We start from the raw sequence: 23,179 nt of genomic DNA on the forward strand, positions 1-23,179 counted from the left end.
AGCCCAAGGGCCATGAAAATGGACAACGAGAAGATCAGAGAGTTGAAAATCATTTGTCTACTCCAGCTTGTGCAGCTTCTAGATATCAGCCTATGCAGCATCTGAGCCGATGGATCAGAACCATTCTCCTCAAAAGAGAGCAAACAGACCTCCTGATTCATATGGAATGGAGAAATTATCTTGGGCAAAAAGGAAGGAACCATGCAAATGGAAACTGGGGGCTCCTTTTATGAAGTCGCATTAGCGATTTTAACTCATCCAGCTTTATAGTATGCGCTAAACCCGCGCTACGTGGCTAAGACTAACGCCAGCTCAATGCTGGCATTAGCTTCTAGCACGGCCGGCAGTTTAGCACACGCTATTACGCGCGTTAAACTGCTAACATGGCTTCGTAAAAGGAGCCCCGAGTCCTCCAAAAAAAGTGTTAAGACAAGATAATGCCTGAAACTCTGAGATTCTCCAAGCCAAGTTAATTGCAACAAGGAAACTGCCTCGAGAGGTCCTTAACTGAGGCAAATCACAAAGGCTCAAACAGAGCTCTGGAGAACATACAGAGAACCAATCTCAGGTCCCAGAATGGAAAGGAAAGAAGGATGGCACAAATGTGTCACTCCTTTCCAAAATGAGACCATCTCCTTGTTTGCTGCCAGGGAGAGGCCCCTTCATCCTTGTCCCGAAAACATGAAAGGGTAACCATCTGGACCTGTAAGAGCTCAATCCCAAAGTGTGATCCAGATCCGGTGCAAAAGACCCAGAATATATTGGGACCTGTGCCTTCCAGGGGTATGATGCCCCCCCACCCTCAAAACCTACCAGACTTGCAAATAAGCCAGAGATGTTGAAGACTTCTGCGATTTAATGGTAGAGACTCTCATGAGTGAGAAACTCACACAAGCAATAATAATAATAATAACTTTATTCTTGTATACCGCCAACAATCTTGCGACTTCTAGGCGGTTCACAACGAAGAGAAACTGTACAGACAGCGACTTACAGAGTATAGCTGAGAACATCTGTTAGTAACAACAGTGATAATAATAGCAACAGTTTATATACTGCAGGACCGTGAAGTTCCGTGCGATTTACAATGAATTAGAGAAATTCCATAAATTGAATGGAGCAATCATAGTTAGAGATCGGAGGTTAACAGTTTACAAGATCAGATCTGGGTGGGATTACGAAGGGGGCTATTGTCCTGAATCGTTTCCTAGGTATTTCGAGAACAGGAATGTTTTTAGGTGTTTTCTAAATTCACCATAGATGTTTGTGTGTGTAATTAGTTTTTCTAATTTTGCCCCATAAGGCTGCTTGATACGATAGAAGTTGTTGATGGTATCTCTTATATTTGCATCCTCTAGCCAGTGGGGAAACGAATTTCAGGTGTGTTCTTCTCTCATGTCTGTTGGTTGAGAATGAGAAGAGGTCTGTTATGTATTTAGGGGCTAGGCCAGATAATACCTTGAAGCAGAGACATCCCAGCTTGAACTTCGTACGTGCCTCCATTGGCAGCCAGTGCAGGAGTCGGTAGGAAGGGGTTATGTGATCGGACTTCTGCAGCCCGAAAATCAACCTGACTGCTGCATTTTGTATCAGTTGAAGTCTCTGCATTTGCTTCCGGGGGATGGCCAGATGGGTAATGTTGCAATAGTCAAGGTGGCTTAGTATTAGGGATTGTACTAGAATTCTGAATGCTGAGGCGTCGAAGTATGCTCTAATGGACCTAAGTTTCCAGAGAGTAAAAAACCCTTTTCTGACTAGGGAGTCCACAAGGTCTTTCATAGTTAGACCTTGGTCCAGTAATACCCCCAGAACCTTCATTGTTGGTTGAATGGGGTAGTTAAGATTGTTAATGTATATTGATTTTGTCGTGATATGTGGGTGTGGCGAGGCTATAAAGAATTTAGTTTTATCCGAGTCGTCTCATTTTACATTAGTGCCCCATGTAACATCCCTCCAATTTGACAGCTATTCTTGTCCCCCTCTCTCACAAATGTCTTTGTATGTAGCCCCAACACATGCCAGTCTCCCTTCTGCCTGACCACTGAAAAAATGTCCTTGGTATCTAATGGCACCCCTTTCTTCCACCTGCCCTGATCTGACTGAAGTAAAAAAAAAAAAAAAAAAGACCCTGGTATCTAGTGGGAACGCCCTTCCAGGAACCCTTTTGTCTAAGCTCCCCAGACTAGAGAGTTGTGCGGGGATAGAAATCCCACCCATCCCCGCAAAATCCCACCCGTCCCCGTGAGGAATCCCCTCCATCCCTGCCTGTCCCTATAAACTTCAGAAACAGTTATTTCATTTAATTATGCTACTGAATTAAAGGCTCTGGTAGAGACCTATTTACAAATAAGCAAAGAGACTTTATTAATTTGGAAATATTAATTGGGAAGAATTCATACTTTGTAAACGGGTTTCTACCAGAGCCTCTAATGTAAATATAAAATATAAATACAGTGGTACCTTGGATTACGAGCATAATCCGTTCCAGGAGCATGCTCGTAATCCAAAATGCTCATTTATCAAAGCGAGTTTCCCAATAGAAAATAATGGAAACTCGCTTTGATATGTTCCCAACCCCCCCCCTCCCCTGATAACCGGCATCGCTCCCCCCACTCGCAAAGGCCCCCTCGCTCCAACCAGCACCCTCACCCAAACAACTTAAACTTACCCTCCTCACCGTCTGGCACCGGCACGCAGGCACAGATCGTGCCGGTGCCTAGAAGATCTTCCGGTTTCTGCCTGCCTTGAGCATGCATCTGCGCATGCTCAAGGACTTCTAATTCTCCCTCTTGTCGAGAATCTCAGCGAGAGGGAGAATTAGAAGTCCTTGAGCATGCGCAGATGCATGCTCAAGGCAGGCAGAAGCCGGAAGATCTTCAAGGCACCAGCATGATCTGTACCTGCGTGCCGGTGCCAGACCCGGGGGAGGGGTAAATTTAAGTTGTTCAGGCGGGGGGGGGGGCCGGTTCACACGGGGGGGTGCCAGTTGGAGCGAGGGGGCCTTTGCGAGCGAGGGGGAGCAATGCCGGTTATCGGGGGGGGGGGGGGTGCTCGCAAATCGAGTCAACACTCGGTTTGCGAGTCAAAAGTTTGCTGAGTGTTTTGCTCATCTTGCAAAACACTCAGCTGATGAGAACCCCCAAGCTGTCAGCTGAGGTCTTCCTTTGCAGTTGGCCAGGGGTCCCTTTTGCCAAGCTTGGCAGGCAGCAGTAGCGTCCTTGAGTCACAGATGCTGGCACCTCAGTGGCTCATGGGATGTTGCCAGCGACTGCTGTGCTTGGTGGAGGGGAGTTCTGGCCGTCTCTAGAGGAGGTCTTCTGCTGGCGATGCTTGGGGATCCCCACCAGTCACAGCAAGGGTCAGCAAGTACTTTTCCACCACAATATTTCTCCCTCTCATCTGTACCTCACTCCCTCCCTATGACCAAAAATTTTCCTTTCTTCCATTCCCGTGTACACAACCATCTCTTTCCCTCCCTTCCTCTCTCCCAAGTTCATGCCTTCTGTATCCAAAAACACATTCCCTCCCCCACCTCAACATCTCTTTCCCTCCCTTCTTCCATCCTCTTTCCCAAGTTCATGCCTTGTATCCAAAATGCTCTCCCTCCCCCACCTCTTTCCCTCCCTTCCTCCATCCTCTCTCCCAAGTTCATGCCTTGTGCCAAAAACGCACTCCCTCCCCCCCTTTTGTGTTCCGCCTCTCAGCCCTCATCTGCAAGCAAAATGGAGCTCGAGCCACGAGGCTCGTCTTCTTTTTCCTACCTGTCAGGGGCTCCACAAGAAGCAAAGATAATCTGATTAATCTATAGATCTCATCCAACAGATATGGTTTATATCTGCACATAATGAACTAATCCTGCTCAAGAAAGAAGATTAATCCACCTTGTCTGTCATAAAATGAGATAAACAGCCAGCAGTTCCAATAAATAAGTGTACAGAATTGATGACTTGTATTAAAAATCTGAACCATTACAAAAACCAAAAGGTTCTTGTCCCTTTAGGTTTTCTGGATGGGCATGGCATGAAAGAAAGTGTGGCCCTAAAATCTTCATGACAGAGAAGTTCTGCACACAGAATCACAAATAAATATACAGGCTGCACTTTACGACCTCAAGGAATTCTGGCCCCTTATTGGTTATGACACCCAAGAAATGCTATTTGCATTTTTACAACCTTGTTACTTAAGAATGAAGTGGCAGACGGCAGGCCCCAGGGCTAGGATATGGAGGGCTTACACTGTACACTTTAATTCCAGCCTCAGCCTTATATGCTCGACTGCACCTTATAATACTGTAACTAACCTGGAACCCAAAACAGCAGGAGGCCAACAAAGCTCCGAATACAGCAATGTCATGCTTTACAGGCACACACTCTGCAACAGCATGAATGAAGCACAAAAATTGGTTGCCTTGGAAACACTCAAGTCTCGGTAATTATTATTGTAACTATGTCTGCACACCCCACCTATAACTGAAATGAATAATAAATTATCATCACTGACTGGCAGCTCTCTGTTTGGTTCTGCTCACTACTGCCGCCCATTGGCTTTCAATGCTAACTGCAGGAAGCATGAAGAGAGCAGGCGAAACGAATTACATTTGGCAATCCCCTTCTTGCTCTGCACAAAGCCGACCGGAAGTCTTCCCGATGTCAGCGATAACATCCCCACGGGATCCCCGTGACCTTAGGGGGCGTCCCCACGGGATCCCCATGACCCGAAGGGGGAACCTGCGGGATCCCCGCAGGTCCCACGGGATTCCCGTCATCCCCGTTCCCGTGCAGCTCTCTACCCCAGACCCCACATCTTAAATGAAGGTGTGATGCCCATGCACTCCTGCCTCCAGCACCCTCTGTGGATCCAACAGCTCTCCCTCCCTCCCCAACGAGTCTAGCATCTCTTCCTTTCCCATGTCCTGTGGGTCTAGCAGCTCTCCCTCTTCTCCCCACTGCTGGTTCAGCAGCTGTCACACACACACAAAAACCAGCGAGTTGCAGGCAGTACTAAAGATGCATGGCTGCTTCCGACTGCGAATCTACAATTGGCTAACACACTTAATCCCTCGGGAAGAGAATCTGAGCTGGGAAGAATACAACCTTAATAGAAAAAATTATTTAAATAATGGATATCAGTACGAGTCTTTGGTGTACAAACGGAGAGTTAAGGTTCAGGCAGTACCTCATAGGTGACCAGCTCCAGACAAAAGTCTAAATGAGAACTGTCCCATACATCATTTAGTCCTTTTCAAAGTTATCAAACAATCACACTCCCAGTATAAAATCTTAATCGGTCAATTTTAGCAGGCAATGAATAAAGGTGCCAGTACTGACACATTCCCCCCTCCCCCCCGAAAAAAAAAATCTGTCAATCGTTAGTACATTTTCCCTAAAGGTTCAAACTCTGATAGTTACATTTGATCAACAAAATGAAACAATGACAGAGTACAGTATTTGCTGCCCTCTAGTGACACTGCAGCCTTTGCAAAATAAAACAAGTCAAACATGGACTGTGCCTTTTGAGCCCAAAACAAAAACTGTAGCATCTGATGTTATTGATGCAGGCTTTATTAAAACAAGAAAATAATCCACAATCTTTGAAACAGTGAAGGTTGTGGATTCAAAGGGTCAATCCTTTGGTTGCTTCCCTTTGAAAACTACATTATTTCTTGAATTCTTTGCAATACTCCTGAGGCAGTTGTGGGGGAAGTCAAGCAGTTGAGAATATACTATATTTTTCACTCCATAAGACGCATCCTAGATTTAGAGGAGGAAAACAAGAAAAAAATGCATTCTGAGCCAAATTCTCACTGCCAGGATCTGCACCCAATCCCACACTCCTTGCCAGGCTCTGCACCCTGTCCCCCCCTGCCAGGCTCTGTACCCTGTTTCCCCTCTGGTGGTCTAGTGGTAGGCCGGGACAGGGCACAAGGCAGGGACAGGGCACAGGGCAGGCAGGCCTAGTGACAAGCAGGCAGGCCTAGAGGCCTAGTGACAGGCAGGCAGGGCCCCCCACCCCGAGGCAATCAGGCAGACAGGGCCCTCCACCCCCCCAGCAGGGCTCCCCACCCCGAGGCAGCCCCCCCCCCCCCGAACTCCCTCCATACCTTATTTTAGGCAGTCCGGTGGTCCTGCTCTTCCTTCCGGCTGAGCTAAGCAGCATCAAATCGGCCCAAAAGGCACTGTTCCATGAATGGCTGCAGTCAGCCGGAGGGAAGGGCACAACCTCCGAAGGATCTAAATAAGGTAACGGGGGGGGGGGGGTTAGGTGTTGGGTATTCGCTTCATAAGATCCATTTTTTGGGGGGGAAAGTCTTATGGAGCGAAAAATATGGTAATTTTAACAAAAAGTGAAATAAGCTTAATACTTTCACTCCTTCACTGGGTTAGTAACCAGCTGTATTGGGGATGGATAGAAAGAAATGTTTCACAGATATTCTTGTTTACAAATTGAGGTACAAGATCAAGATATACAGAAAATTTTGAGGTGAAGCCATTGTTGAGAATAAGTAACTGGCATTAAAGCCCAGATGCAATGGCAAGTCTAGTATCAAACTTCCAAATGTGTATTCTTTTGATACTAAACATGCACCAAATATTGAAGCCAGAGTCACTTGTTTTGCTGCCAGATCCTGATTTCTGTCTTTAGACCTTTGCTCAAGTCATGAGCAACTCTCAAAACCAGATTTATTTTTTTAAACGCCCCCCCCCCCCACAGAGTTTTGTTTTACTCTAGATTCCCTAAAATCCAAAATCCAATTTTCAGACTGAGCAGCTAAAGAACTGAAAGATCCCCTACATCTGTTCATCTGACCCAGTGCTCATGTTGGGAACTGTATTTTATCACAAGGTAAGCAAGGACTTGAACACTAGTCGATGGCAGCTAACCAAGCAACTGAAGACCAAGAAAAATGAATATGTTTACTGCTTGCTTGAAACTTCAATCATGAGTGAAAACCTCTATCATTTGTGTTGAAAGATGAACTTACAACTCTATAAGTTAATGAGTGAGAGCAAGTGGCTGATGCAGGTGGATGTTAGAATGAATGGTTCCATGCATGCTGAAGGGATCAGTTGTGACATCTATGGAGCCTCTCTTGAGATAAACAGGGTCTGTTGCTGCTACAGATCTGGATGTGCTGAGAGGTGAGGTGGAGCAATATAAATAAATTTCTCCCAGGATAGGAGGTTTGTGGCTATTACGGGGAGGCGGCCCAAACAGATCAGAAGGTAAATAGTCAAGAGTTGGTAAAAACCTGCTTTTGCTACTCTGGACATTCTGGCCCTGATTCTACAAAGTCCAGTAAGGCACTGATATAAGCACCATTCTATAAAACTTAGATGCTCTTTATTGTAGCATCGCCTAAGCATGCTAGGACGGCACTCAGCATACTAACATTTATGCCAGGATTTTCTATGCCTAAAGTTAGGTGCCAATATCAGAACCTAATGGCACTTGAATCACAAAGAGGCGCCTAACTTGAAAACATGTCCAAGATCTGCCACTAACCATGCCCACTTTTAGTGTAGGCACTTTGGGCTAAGTGCCTACTTTTTATAGAATTGTGGTTTTTAAGTTAGGCACTTAACTTTCAATTGTCCAATTAAAGCTGAATGTGAGATGCTGCGTACAAATATAGCCACTGATTAAACCTAACTTTAGGCTCTGAGGTATATGTCTTTTGAGCTTCCTGGCAAAGAAGGAGAGATCCTTTGCCTTCTTGCTTATTTATATAATACATTGCAACTTGATTGACCATGTAAAGCAAAAGGACTTGATTGTGTATGAGATGCTGGAAAGATTTGAGAGCATAATAAATCGCTTTGAGTTCCAGAAGACTGTTATGGAACTTCAGCTCTTTGGTGGACCAATGACCTCGAGTCTGAAGACCATCCAGATGTGCTCCCCATGCATAAGTTGATGCATCCATGGTCAATAGTTTTTGATGAGAAGATAGATGAAAAAACAGACCTTTGTAGAGATTGAATGAGATCATCCTCCACTGAAGTGACTGTCAAAGAGATGATGTCATAGAAATATGTTGCGAGAGAAGATGGTTGCCTGAGATCACTGTGAAGCTAGAGTTCATTGGGGCGTTCTGAGATGGAGTCTCGCCTGAGGGGTCACCTGGACCGTAGAAGCCATATGGCTCAAAAGAACCATCATTTGCCTGGCTGAAATGGTCTTGAGCTGGTCCACTTGATGGCAAAGTTGAAGTAAAGCGTTCTGACGATCCTGTGGAAGAAATGCTCTCATTTGGAAGGTGTTGAGAAGGGCTCCAATTAACTGGAGTCCTTGAAATGGCAGAAGTTGTGACTTGGGAAAGTTGATATTGAAACCCAAGTTCTGAAGAAACAAGATGTTTGGTTTGTGGCAATGAAGACATCCAGAGAGGAAGGGCCTTTTATGAGTGTAGGCTTCCTTGAGATCTAGAGAGCATAGCCAATTGTTGTGATCCAGGAGTGGATATAGAGTGGCCAGAGACAGCATTCAAAATTTCTCTCAGATCAAAAATTTGTTGAGGGCTCTGAGATCTAAAATCAGTCGGAGACCTCACGATTTCTTCCCTATTAAAAAATAGCGGGAGCAAAACCCTTGATTTCACTGGTCGAGAGGAACATCCTTGATGGCATTGAGGAGAAGAAGGGACTGAATCTCCTGAAGAAGAACAGAGGATGGAGAGGGTTGAAAACAGACTCTCTTGGAAGATGATCCAGAGGGATGGAGATGAAATGAAGAGAGTAACCCTCCTGAATGATTTTTAGAACCCAGAGATCAGAGGTGATGAGTTCCCAATGATGGCAATAAATCTGAAGATGACCTCCGATCGGCTGAGGGGTTGGAACTATGCTCTCAAGCAGCAGGTCAAAAAGACTGAGTTGAATTGTTGGAAGAAGCTGGCTGAGCTTTAGGCGGACGCTGTTGTTTTTATTTTTTCTGTTGAGGTCTCACTGGAGCAGAAGCTGATCAGTGGCACTCGCTCGTGGGCTGTAGGGGGCGCTATGGTACGTTAATGGAATGGATAATGAATAAGATGTGTTTGTGGAGTATTTTGTGGAGTTTATCTACAAAACACCTGCTTTTTGTATGGTTCTGGGTAACTCTAGTTAGATACAAGCATATGTGTTAGTTAAGGCCACACCCAATAGAAGCGTACGAAAAGTTGGTTAATAAAATATCTGAATATGGATGTAGCCAAGGCCAGAAAAACACACTACAGATTAATATTAAGGAAAAGCATAATAATATTCTTTTTATGTGTTTTGCTATTAAGCCAGACAACAGAGGAAATCAGGATATATATAATACATGGAGGTATTAAACTGCCTCCATGTTTCTTTCTCTCTCTTTGTCTGTCTTTGTTTCCCGCTTTGAGCCTCGTGGTTCTAATTGATAACAGATGTGCTTAAGCCGATTAGGAAGAGCATATTAGACTCTATATTCCAAATTGGGATATAACATGTATTAAGTATGAATGCAATATACCGTGTTGTGTGTGAATGGGGCCCTGAATGAATGATGTATGAAAGATATGTGAAAGAATGGTATGTATTTAATTTCCAATATTTTATATAGTTTAAACCTGAAGAAACTAAGGAGAAATCCTTAGGCAACATCTAGAAATGGTTAGGTTAAAGCCAGGAACGCTGTTACCATGGAAACCCTCTGACCTCTAGTATAGGAAGGGATCTGGGTCTTCTGTGTGTGTGTCAGTGAAACTTGAAACTCAGTTTTGGCAAAGCTCAGAGCACGGGGGAATAGCCCCTTCTCTCTGGTGCTGACAGGGACATTAACTTTTCAACAAATGCATAGATAAACGGTTTGATTTAAGTTTTTGAGAATGACAAAAAGAACATTGGGTATGTTATAATATGTTTGTGCATATTTGGACATTAATGTAAACAAAAATATGATTTAAAAACTTTGTTTGAGTTGGGAAAAACTTGCAAAGGAATTTCCTTTGTCCAAAGCTAAGGACAGCCTCTATTAATGGATTGGTTGACAAGTGTGATGTCATACTGGCTTATAAAAAATATAAAAGGAACGGACCAGTATAGACTCGGAGAGACCATCAGGAAAGGTGCAAATTTCATGCCTGATGGGACTCCATCATACACATGATTTCTGAGACATGTAAGATTAAAATTAATAAATAAATTATAATATTGAACTGGTAATATATGTGTGATTGACATTACTCCTAAGCACCTCTTGGCACAGAGTGCAGTTCACATGCGTTAATCGCTAATCAAGGCTTTGGCTGAAAAACACCACTGATAAGATTAACAAGGTCTGAAAGGCTTCGATGAAGAGAGCTTAGATTTAGGTTTTAGTCTCATGAACAGTGAGTTTTTGGGTTGCAACATCTATAGAGGCCCCAAAAAGTTCATCTCCTAAGCATAGGGCATTGGCCAGCCTGTCCTCCAAATTGACATCCATATCAGAAACTCTGAGCCATGCCAGCCTCCTCATGGCCACAGACATGGAAGAAGCCCTGGACGTGAGCCAAGCGAACCAAGTACTTTTGTAACTGAAGGACAGTGCTGACGAGATTTCGAAAACCTTTGATTTCGAAGACATCTTTGATTGAGTCAGACCGCACCATTGTGTTCCGTCTCTCATCACACAGTATTCTGGATGCTTTTAGCAATTTTACATCTTGTGGTTTAAACCTGTACAGACCCCAGAAGAAGGTTGTCTTATACCGAAACACAGACTGTCAGGTCCATACCACAGAATAGATAGTGTGTACAATTTGGATTTTTCAAGTGTATGTATCATTTTTTCCTGTGAAGACTGTTTCACAATAACCTGTTAATCAAGATCATCGTCTCCACAGTGCTCCTTTGTCTTTTGGTTGTTCCCCTTCAACTGTGGAACTATTTGGTGAATTTTTTCTGCTTTCTTTGTTACAAACAGAATACAACATACCAACAAATTTCATCTGAAAACAAAAATCTCATAATAATTCAGTTGTGATTTTCTGCTTACAAAAAACAAAAAACCAAAACCAAAACTGTAAACAAATGCATTACAAACAAATCTCTTTCTAAATTTTTTCTAATGATTTTCTTACCTACGGGTCATTTGTTTAGTAGATTCCTTTTTTTCTTGTTTGCTTGGAGGTTTGACGGTCTCACCCTCAATTTTTTTCAACTTTTTAGCAATTTGTTCTTTGATTCGATTTCTCTCTTCCCTATCACTCTCATTCTCCTCATGTTTTCCATCATTATCATCATCATCCTCATCTTCCTGTGAAGAAATTAAAATAGATGGAGCTTCATATAAAAAACAACTTTATTTTTAAATTTAAAGCGCATAGACATCCAGGAAGTGCTAAGATTTATGTTTTAATATAATATTATTTTGGTTGGCCAAAGCAACTTTCAGAAGGTTTGGGGGTTTAAGGAAAATTTACTGAAGGAGAGCCAATAAAGCAGTAACCCTTTTGCATGCTTCTCCGTATCATGAATTCTCCATTCTGCATTAGTCATGGGCTTTACAATAGCCTGTCAATAATCCAAGGGAATGACTCAATCCATCATCCACAGTTAGTGTTTAAAGATATTCTAAAAATAATATTCTTAACAAATGAAAACCCTGCTCTAGTCTAATATGGCTTACAAGGGGGGTTGAACATATTACTACAAAGAACTCCCACCCTCTCTTTTTCAACATATTATTAGGGTGAATTTCTATTTTTCCCCAATGATAAGTGTGTACCACCTATCTTTAAAATTTATGAGTTAAGTGTTTTTAAAATTTCATTATAAAAAAAATAATTTCCCTTTTGTCCAAGATGTATACAACTACAGGTAAAAACATTTGTACATTTTCAAAATCTCTTCCAATGAAGCCACTTTCACCATTACAAATAAATTGACATCAACAAGTGAGCCTTCTCAGGAGAAGTCCCTGAACTCTGGAATTTATACACACAGGGACTACATATAATTTGAGATGACCTCTATTTCAGAAAGCAGGTAAAGGTCTGGCTCTTCTCCCAAGCCTTTATTACACTTGGACTAGCCTGCTCTAAAAACCAGTAGCGTACCTAGGGGGGGGAAATCCGCCCCGGGTGCACGCCCCAAGGGGGTGCACAGGAGAGAGCTGGATGGGGGACCCGCGGGGTTAAATATAACTCGAGCCGCAAGGCTCGTCTTCTGCTCCTATTGCCCTGCCGCTCACATATAGCTGATCGGAAGTCTTTGCCGATGTCAGCGCCGATGTCGGAGGGAGGGCTTAAGCAAAGCCTGCCCTCCGACGTCAGCGCTGACGTCGGGAAAGACTTCCGGTCGGCTTTGTGTGCGCGGCAGGACAGGCAGGAAATAGAAGACAAGCCTCGCGGTTCGAGCTCTATTTTGCTGTTGCTAAGATGGGCTGGGAGGCACACGCAGAACACAAAAGGGCGGAGGGAGTGCGTTTTGGACACAAGGCATGAACTTGGGAAAGAGGAAGGGAGGGAAAGAGATGCTGAGGTGGGGGTGGGAATGCATTTTTGGACACAGAAGGCATGGACTTGGGAGAGAGGAAGGGAGGGAAAGAGATGCTGAAGTGGGGGAGGGAATGAGTTTTTGGACACAGAAGGCATGGACTTGGGAGAGAGGAAGGGAGGGAAAGAGATGCTGAGGTGGGGGAGGGAATGTGTTTTTGGACACAGAAGGCATGGACTTGGGAGAAAGGAAGGGAGGGAAAGAGATGCTGAAGTGGGGGAGGGAATGTATTTTTGGACACAGAAGGCATGGACTTGGGAGCGAAGGGAGGGAAAGAGATGCTGAGGTGGGGGATGGAATGGGTTTTTGGACACAGAAGGCATGAACTTGGGAGAGAGGAAGGGAGGGAAAGAGATGCTGAGGTGGGGGAGGGAATGCATTTTTGGACACAGAAGGATGGACTTGGGAGAGAGGAAGGGAGGGAAAGAGATGCTGAGGTGGGGGAGGGAATGTGTTTTTGGACACAGAAGGCATGGACTTGGGAGAAAGGAAGGGAGGGAAAGAGATGCTGAGGTGGGGGAGGGAATGTGTTTTTGGACACAGAAGGCATGGACTTGGGAGAGAGGAAGGGAGGGAAAGAGATGGTTGTGTACACGGGGAATAAAAGAAAGGAGAATTTTTGGTCATAGGGAGGGAGTGAGGTACAGACAGTGGCATACCAGGGTGGAGTGGGGTGATCCGCCTCGGGTTTACGCCCCAAGGGGATGCACAGCTGGCCACCCTCCAGTGTTCTCCCTAGGCCGGCAAACTGCGTCTCTTTAGCCACTTGAGTGCCACCGCCGCCATCGGAAACAGGCCGGCGCCGACTTCTCCCTGCTTTTCCCTGTGGGGCCGACCAACTCTCGCCACACGCGTCAATTTATTCGGAGAGAACGTTCTGGGCCAGCCAATCGCTGCCTGGCTGGCCCAGAACGGCCTCTCCGACGTTAGAATTGACGTCGGGTGGCGAGAGTTGGTTGGCCCTGCGGGGAAGAGAAGCAGGGCGAATTTGGTGCCGGCCTGTTCCCGATGGCGGCAGTGGCAGCCTATTCCCCAGTGGCGGTGGCAGCATTTTCCCAATGGTGGTGGCATAGGGGAGGGCAGGGAGAAAGAAAGAAAGGGGAGGACAGGGTGAAACAAAGAAAGAAATGGGGTATGGAGAGAGAGAGAGAAAAACAGACATACAGAAAGAAAGGGGGTATGGAGAGAGAGAGAGAAAAAGAAAGAAGGGGGCAGGGTGAACAAAGAAAAAGTTTGGGGAGGGAATGAGGTCTGGAGGAGAGGAAGCATACAGGAGGCTGAATGAAGGGAGGAAATATTGGATGCACAGTCAGAAGAATAAAGTACAACCAGAGACTGATGAAATTACCAAAAGTAGGAAAAATTATTTTATTTTCAATTTAGTGATCTAAATGTGTCCGTTTTGAGAATTTATATATGCTGTCTACATTTTGCACTATGGCCCCCTTTTACTAAACCGCAATAGCGTTTTTTAACGCAGGGAGCCTATGAGCGTCGAGAGCAGCGTGGGCATTCAGCGCAGCTCCCTGCGCTAAAAACCGCTATCGTGGTTTAGTAAAAAGGGAGGGGGAATATTTGTCTATTTTTGTATAGTTGTTACTGAGGTGACATTGCATAAAGTCATCTGCCTTGACCTCTTTGAAAACCCGCGGAATATAAATGATAACTAACATTTTCTCTGCGTACAGCGTGCTTTGTGTTTTTAAAATTTTATTGTTGGTAGATCATTTTGACCTGGCCACAAAGGTAAGGGGGAGGGAGGGAGGGGAGCTGCTGAAAGACATCTAGTAATCCTTGCAGGCTTGACTGCAGGAAATTATTTTTGTAAAATCATGTTTTGTTATGTGACTGGCATTATTTAGACTTTAATTTCTATGAATGAATAGAATGAAAATGATATAAAATTACTTGCTTGTTTTTAGGTGCGTGCGCTGAAGGAAAGTGGAAAAAGAGTGGGCTGAGGACGCTGAAGGGAAATGGGGAAGAGAGAGTGGGGAGAAGACGCTGATTTATAAATTGACAATTGTACAGAATATTATTTCTTTTTATACTTTAATATAAACAATTCAAGGCTTGTGTGGATGGAATCAGGTGGTTTGCGGGGATGGGTACCGAGCTTACGGGGATTAGTCCAATAAAATGGTATTTTTTATTTCTCATTATTTGTTTTATTTTTATTTGTTAATTTGTAAAGTGGTGATTGTTATGTATCAGTTTTTTCAAATTTACATCTACTGTCTTTATATTTTGCACTGTATTAGAGGACATGCGTTACTGTTTTTGTGATGTTGCATTGTATCCAGGGTCTGGTTTCTTGGCGGTTCAATTTAACTTTTGTCTAATAATAATAATAACTTTATTCTTGTATACCGCAATACCATGGAAGTTCAATGCGGTTAACAATAGAAGAGACTGTACATTTACAGCGATGATACATATTATAGTGTTGTTACATTTACAGAGATGTTACATGAATAGCAGTAGTAAAAAGGCATATACTAAAGAGGAGGCTGTGCGTATACAGCGATGTTACATGTTATAGCGGTGATACATTTACGGTGATGTTAAATGAGAGGCAATGATAAGGCAGGGCAATTAGATAAAACAGAGAATGAGTAAGAGAGGCCATAGTGGCTTGGGAGGGGGGCGTAGTCGGAGGGCATGGAGGCATATCGAGGTCAGGAGGGTGCAGGGAAGGGGGGAAGGCAGCGTTAGCGGAATTTGTCGAAGAGGTAGGTTTTTAGTGACTTCCTGAACAGGTGGTAGGGCGGGGAGTTGGAAATGAGGGCAGTAAGGCAATTGTTCCATTTGCCGGCTTGGAATGCTAGGGTTCTATCAATGAATCTCTTGTAGAGGCAGCCTTTTAGGGAGGGAAAGGTGAATAGGTGGGCGTTTCGTGTGCGAGAGGGGCCTGCTATTTCAAGGTGCTCAGACAAGTAGATTGGGGAAGATCCTGTTAGAGTTTTGAAACAGTGGCAGACGAACTTAAAGATGATCCTTGCCTCTACTGGAAGCCAATGGAGTTTGGTGGTCTACATATTTCTATTTTTAGTTTGTGATTATTCTATATTGGGTGAGGGTGTATCTCTATTCTGTGTGTATGAAAAGAACATAGTTTTCAGTTGGCATTGACTACAGGATCAATTGACTGTGCGGGATCTGGCTTGTTTAGTTTTACAATGTATGTGTTGGTGTTCTAGTGCTCATTACAGTGTTTAAGATGCTTCCTTTTCCTAGGTACACTCTTGTTGTGCAATATGTGGATTGTTACTAAAAATCATATTTTTCATATAGATGGGGGAGGGTGTCAAAAAATGATGGTCCCTGGGTGCCACATACCCTAGGTACGCCACTGCTAAAAACCATTCATAGTTTTATTGACCCCTCTTCCTAACTTACATTTCCTTTATCTAAGTCAGAAGTGGACAATTTTTAAACTCCAATACTTATTAAAAAATAATTTTGCCTGATGTTTACCAAAAAGGTACAGTAACCAGACTAATACAATCACCCAATAAACAGCTCTTTACAAAAAGTACACAGTAAACACCCTTTAGCTCTTTTGTAATCCGCCTTGAACTGCAAGGTATAGGCGGAATAGAAGTCCCTAATGTAATGTAATGTAAAAAGACCTCAGCAGCAGTTCAATAGCTCAATTAGTGAGCTAGAACCCACCTCACAAAGTTCCAATCATTGGTCAAAAAACCTCCTCCTCTTATTTATACAATTTAAAAAAATATGCATTTACAATATTAAATTTTTTCTACTTCTTTTATATTATAAAACTTATGAGAAGAATATATCCAGTAGAAGTGGGAAACTGATCAGTTCCTCATATCTTATTTAACTATACATATAATTTGCCTTCAGTTTAATCTTTTATTTGCTTGTCTCATCATGTCTCTGTCCATATATGTGAACTGGGTCCCTCAGATACATAGTAAGATATTTCATTTTATTGAAAGAACAGCATTAGCATCATACCTATGGTATTCAAATGTTCTAATGCGTGCTTACCGTATTAGAGGTTTCATTGGTTTTGCACCATCTACCTGATGTTTCCACTGTCTTTTGTTACCGTTGGTATTATGCCGACATCCTATTATATCTACACTAGTGGCCAAAATTGTGGAAACAGAGTTTTTCAATATCACAGAACATTATTCAACTGTTGCTCCAGTTACTTATTTAATCTTGCAACATATATTTGTAAACATTCTTTGATTGTTTATAAACATAACTGGTAATATTTCTGTAGGAATTTTGTGGTTATGAATGACTTAGTGATTTGACATCAAAAAGGTAAGCAATCAGTTATGTTTCTTATGTTGCGTAGATTTTGAGCACATACAGTACAGTAAGTTGTTTATGTGCATCATTTTGATGCTCTTGTCACAGCTTGTGAGTGTTGTCTAAAGGCCCATTATGCAATATGACAAAATTTGAACTGCTCTTTTTCATTAATTGCACTTTGAAGAGACTATAAACATTAAAAAAAAAAAGATGGAAGGGGCTGGATTAAAGGTTACAACACCCCCGACTGATAGAAGGATAGTGAGAACAGTTCTATAGAATCGGAAATGCTGCTGACATCAATTAAGGGCTCCCTTTACAAAGCCGCGCTAGAGCCTTAACGCGTGGAATAGTGCGCGCTAAATTGCTACATGCACTAGCTGCTACCGCCTCCTCTTGAGCAGGTGGTAGATTTTCGGCTAGCGCGCACTAGGTGCGTGCATTAAAAACGCTAGCGCACCTTTGTAAAAGGAGCCCTAAGTCACTAACAGAAACAGGGGTGCAGGTGTCATGCCAGACAGCTCGCCAGAGACTGGTGAAAGTAGGCCTACAATAAGAAATCCCAGGAAAAATCCCTTCCTCAATGCAGTTCAGCATCGTAAACGTTTGACCTGGGCTAAAGAGCATGCCAGAAGGACCACAGAGCAATGGCAGAAAGTGTTGTGGAGCGATAAGATCTGAATCTCCATATCTGTCAGTGACAGTGTCTGCTATTTTCACCGGCGGCTGCATGCCAGAGTGTACTACTGCCACCATGAAGCATCCTCTGAGTGTGATGGTGTGGGGCTGCATGTCCAGAGATTTTGTGGGTCGATTGCAGGTGCTTGATGGAGTGATAAATGCTGACAAATACATAAAGGAGATCCTTCAGCCCAAAGTTCAACCCCTCAGACAGAGACATCTTTGGTGCCAGTTGACCATTAATTTTTCAACAGTATTACATCCCATGCCACACAACCAAGAAATGCTTCATCTGGTTCAAAGAGAACAAGTTTGAATTACTGGACTGGCCAGAAACAGTCCAGATCTCACCCCCCTTGAGAACCTCTGGGTCAGATTAAAGAGAGCAACAGCGGCAAAGCGACCAACCAAAAAACATTAGCTGATAGCAGCAATAATCAACTCCTAGTTCCACATAACAACATCTATTGATCTCCATAGAATTGTGGACAGCATGCCAAGCAAATGTGAGGCAGTAATCAAGGCTAAGGGATATCAAAAAGCGCATCCAATGAGACTGATAAAGTCATCAGATAATTGAATAAATTATCATTATTAGTTTGGGTAGCTTATGAACAGCATTATTTTTGTGAAATGTGCCAAATATTATGCTGGTCTTGTTAAATGATTACAGAGTTTCTGTTATCAGTCGAAAAATTATGCACCACCAGAGCTGTCACATCAAAATTCTGTTTAAGGAGGGATTCCAACTTCCACTCCTCCGGGTACTTCAAGGCTGCACCACCCTCAACAGGCATGGCATGCCTTTTAGAGATGGCCGAGACCACCGCATCCACTACAGGCAACTTCAGAGTGTCCCTATCCCCTTCAGGAATGGGATACAGGCAGGCCATGGAGTGCACAAAATGAAAGGGAGCTTCCGGCACCTGCCACTGTGCAAGCATAATATCCTGAACATCCTGATGCATAGGAAAAGAGCGGGAAGCAGAACGGATCCCCTTAAGCAAGGGGGTCCACCGTAGGCAGGGACTCTGACATGGTGTCCTCAAAGTACAAAACCGAGGAAACCTTAAGAATTAATTCATGAAGCTCTTCCTGCTGAAAAATGCGCACCGACGCATCTTCGCCAGCTGAAGGGGGTGCTCAAACCCCTCACTGGCGGAATCCGACCCCGCAAGAGGATCCTGGAAATCTCCCCAAGTGTCCAGGTCCTCATCAATAACATCTTGCTACTCTGGGCAAAAATCCTCATCCCAAGAGACCCTTGGGCGTTTGGATGAGAGACGAGTAGAGGCCGCTGTGTAGGGCCGCACCGGGGAAGAAGTCATCTCCCCTCCCTCACCCCCCAGATCCCCGGAGTGGACACGGAACCTCCAGCCGCCAGCACATAGGCTTTACAAAGTGCTAACAAATTCAGGGGAAAAAACCCCCAGCGGCCCCAAGGGACTCCCTGCCCCAGCAGGGGACCCTGCCATACCTTGCCCCTGTATTTGTAGAACAGGGGGAAGGTCATCTGAGGTTAACTGAGATGAAGGAGGTTCCTACCGAAATTGGGACCTGAAACCGCCAAAATTAGAGCTCCTGCGGCCTGCCGCATCTGAAAAGCCTGGGACTTTCCTGACGCTAAGGCTGAGGAACCGACTGATGCGAAAAGGAAATCCCCAGCCATTCCGATGGCAAGGGAATCCTTTTCTCCCTCACCATCAGCGGCTGGGGAACCCTCCGCATAGGCATCGAGGAAGCCTGGGCTTCCCTGCAATCCGAAGCCAACTCGCGAGGTACATGCGGCGGGGTGCCTTGACGGACAGCTATCTCACCGCTCGAGCCTTCACAACGCTTGCACAGGCCAGCCGCGAGTACCTCGTGTCTTGAGCACAACAAGCATTTTTTCCCTTTAAAAGTGCTCATTGTGCTGAAAAGCACCCTAGCTGAAAGAAAAGTGCTGGTTAGATGAGAAAATACAGTAAAAAAGCAGATTTAAAGAGAAATGAGCCCTTTAGACCAGCACACCTCAGGATTTTGTCTTTTTTTTTTTTACTGAATAGACTCCATGGCTCTCAAAGCTGGAGGGCTGACCAACCAGGGGATCTGGACGCCGGCTGAGGCACCTCTACAAAAATATGGGGATGTAGAGGAAGGTGGGGGGGGGGGAGGAATCCAGCACGCAACCTGTCGAGTTTAACACCCCCGAGGTCAGACGGATCCCCAAACAGGACCAGTCCAAGCTCTATTCGGCACAAAAGGGGAACCCAGGAGTCCAAAACAAAATTCCAACAGTACTAAAGGGGGAGCCGATCTAGTCTTACCCACCTGCTATGGAGACTGAGACAGTTGCTGGGCAGATTCTAGCCTGATATACAAGTTTGTGCTCAGTCTCCACCTGCTGGTAGCAATGAGGCATATAACCATTCGTAAGGACTATACCAGTCGACCAAGCAATACAGAATATATTTGTTATTTTTACTTCATGACTGTGTGATACAGTTATTATGAAGAAATAAAGAGTTGTAACAAGTACCAACTGCCAGTGAATACAATGAATAATAAACTAAATAAGTAGAAATGGTATCAATAATAAAATAAGGAGAGTTCACCAAATGGTTCCACAGTAAGGAGACAACCAAAAGCAAAACAGAATTGTGGAAGCGATCTCAAAAACCAGTTTATTGTAAACAGTTAAAGTCTTCAAAAGTAAAAGCGAAGCAAATACTTTACAAATCCAAGTAATACACACTATAAAGTCTGTGGCATGGACCTGACATGGTCCGTGTTTCGGTATAAAACAACCTTCTTCCAGGGTCCTATAAAGATATGTAAGTGTGTAAGTATGCTGGTGAACATGTAATATGTGCAAGAATTTTGTGGTGCTCATGAGATGCATAAGATAAATGGAAGAGTAGTGAAAAAAGGTGAATGGTGAAGAATGAAAATATAAATTGTGCTTGTTTGAGGCACGAACTGCTAAATGTGAAGTAAGATCTGATGTATAGATGCAAATGGGTGAATGTAAAGCCCAAAAAGGGATTGAGAGGGCATGCCAATGGTGACATGTGGGTATTAAACAAATAGTGGTTAAATAGAATATGGGTGCCAAGAATGAGATAAGAGAGGGCAAATTAGGACATACCGTTCTGGTTGAGCCACTTGAAATAGAATTGCTGAAATTCATCCACAAACTGTGTGCTAAAGGATAAAAATGAAAAAAGTGAAATAGGAATAAAAAATAATAGACATAAAAATAGGCCATAAATATCATTACAAAGTCTGATGGCAAGGGGTGCAACAAATAGTGTGATGGCACTACATACATAGTGTGCTTGAGCAATGAAAGCAAGGGGGTTAAACCCAGGACAAAAGTGAAGCAAAAAAGGGGGAAGGTGGAACTAAGAGACCAACAAGTCCAATCTGGGAAAGAAAGCAAAAAGATGGGAGAAAGCAAGAGGGGAAAAGGAAATAAAAGAAACAGAGAGAGAGAAAAGGAGAAGCTCCAGAGGGGGCAATGGGAAAAAAAGGAAGTGAAAAAACAGAGAAAGAGGGGGAAAAAAAGAAAGACGCCAGTGGGGGCAAAAAGGAAAACAAAGAGAAGAGAAAAGAATGCAGAAGAAAGAAACACTGGAACACAGTATAAAAGACTACAGTACTGGTTAAGCTACAAGATGAATTAAATAAATATAAAGCTAAAAAGAGGCGGGTAAAAAATGGGTTGAACTTGCATAAAAATAGAATGCAGTCAACACAGGAAGTCTAGCAATAGTGGCAATCCGAAAGAACGCCACAGAAAAGATCACATGATGTAATAGGCTGACGTCAACTTGACTAAACAGCTGTGGCAAAAAAAAAAAAAAAAAAAAAAGGACAAAGCTAAACGGGCACTACAAGGGGGAAAGCAGAAACAACAAGAAGCAAAAAATTGATGAAAAGTAGAGTGGCTGAGGGGAAGTGTATAGAAGAAAATGACAGAACATTTCCTGATGCATGTTGGTAGTAATATTCTGCAACTCCTTCATTGTGTCCTCTTGGTTTCCACTCTGCTGTTCAGTCTCCTCCATCCTGCCCAATAGGTCAGCAAAATCTTGCTTAATTTCTTGCACTGCATCTTTAATTTCACATTTTACCATGGCAAACTTGCTCTTAATATCAACTGCCCACCGCTGTAAATCAGGTTTCATTACCAGAGCCGATGCCTCCTGATTCCGAGTGCTAGGCGATGCACTCCGCACTGAGACCTCTCGAGCAGCCATGTGGGATTCCCCACGCACATGGCATAGGATGCTTTTATCTGACCTCCGGTACAAGCTTTTAATTGCTTCATTAATTGCTTTATTTTTTGCTGGCATAGTTCAGGATCTGGTTGAAATTCTTCAAACTCCTAATATGAAAATCTTATTATAGAAAGCAGGATTTGCCTTGGATGATAGGCTTTTAAACTTTCTCAGGCCTGAGCTCTAACTCTATGCAGCCTGACAACATCACCGGAAGCCCACCACCTGATTGTATAAAACTGGAGAGAGAACACTAAATTTTTACGATTTCTGGACTCTGCTTTGTACAATATGTAAATATGAAGAAATACAACAATCTCTCCTTTATGATTTCTGCTGTAAACAATGACTCTATTCTACTACAGAATATATATTTAACCTCAATGTAGGATGTTGCTATATTTTCACCTTCTTTCTCTCCTCTCTCATTTAATAAACGATGAATTGTCATCTTGAGGCTGGGACATTAGATCATCTTTTATTCTATTGTCCATTCATATTATTATTTTGGAAGTCAATTTGGCCGCAAATAAATAGGATGTTGGATAATCCAGTAGCTTTGACTTATGATACTATTTTATTCGGCACAGCAATGAGAGCAGAGTCAAATTTCTTCAAATAATAACAAACTTTTATTTATATTGACTGGGGTAGCAGTACAACAAATAACATACAATTGGAAAAATTATGATAGGCTAGATTATAACTTCTGGTGGAATTCCGTATGCCATATATATAAAATGGAGCGTGCATTAGCAACACAGAGAGGTTATTTTGGTAAATTTCAGAAGATCTGGGGACCATTAGCAGAATTCTGTAATGAATGATACCATTTTCCCATAATAAAATATCTGTTAGGAGGGGAGGTGGGTGGGTATAATTTTATGTTTTTTATCTCATAATATATATGTATTTGTCAATATCTTTATTATAATTATAATTTGTAGTGGGAGGGGAGGGGAGGGCTTTAAATTTTACTAACAATTGTTATACATACTATATAATACATACATTTTCAGATATCATTGTATATGAATTTAGAATGATATATTGTATTTACAATGATACATGTAAGAAAATCAAGTGTATATTTTATGAGATCGTATAATTTTTTATGATACACTTGCTGTAGTATGAAAAAAGGAATAAAAAAATAAAAATAAAATAAACGATGAATTAGTCTTTCAATGTTCTCGTTACAACTGTATTGAATGTTTTTGTTACCACCCTTTCATATAAACTGCATACGTTTCAGAGATGCAATAGTAACATACCCTCCCTTTTACAAAATAGTAGTGCAGTTTTTAGTGCCGAACAAAGCAGTAACAGCTCTGACGCTCATAGAATTCTTATGAGTGTCAAAGTTGTTACCGCTGCGGCTGGCGCTAAAAACTGTACTACGGTTTTGTATAAGGGGGGAATAGTAACATAGTAAATGATGGCAGATAAAGACCT

The 23,179-nt window shown here is 43.0% G+C and overlaps 1 protein-coding gene across 2 annotated transcripts in view; it reads right to left on the bottom strand.

Annotated features, from left to right (window-relative positions):
- CWC27 (CWC27 spliceosome associated cyclophilin) overlaps positions 1–23,179 on the bottom strand; it is a 320,007-nt gene that overhangs the window by 214,826 nt on the left and 82,002 nt on the right. For both annotated transcript variants that reach the window (XM_033930330.1, XM_033930321.1), the window contains exon 10: positions 11,072–11,247. In XM_033930330.1, coding sequence (XP_033786221.1) covers positions 11,072–11,247 — 176 coding nt within the window. The remainder of the gene's footprint in view (positions 1–11,071; positions 11,248–23,179) is intronic.

Source organism: Geotrypetes seraphini, chromosome 1, assembly GCF_902459505.1.
Source record: "Geotrypetes seraphini chromosome 1, aGeoSer1.1, whole genome shotgun sequence".
Lineage (NCBI taxonomy): Eukaryota > Metazoa > Chordata > Amphibia > Gymnophiona > Dermophiidae > Geotrypetes > Geotrypetes seraphini.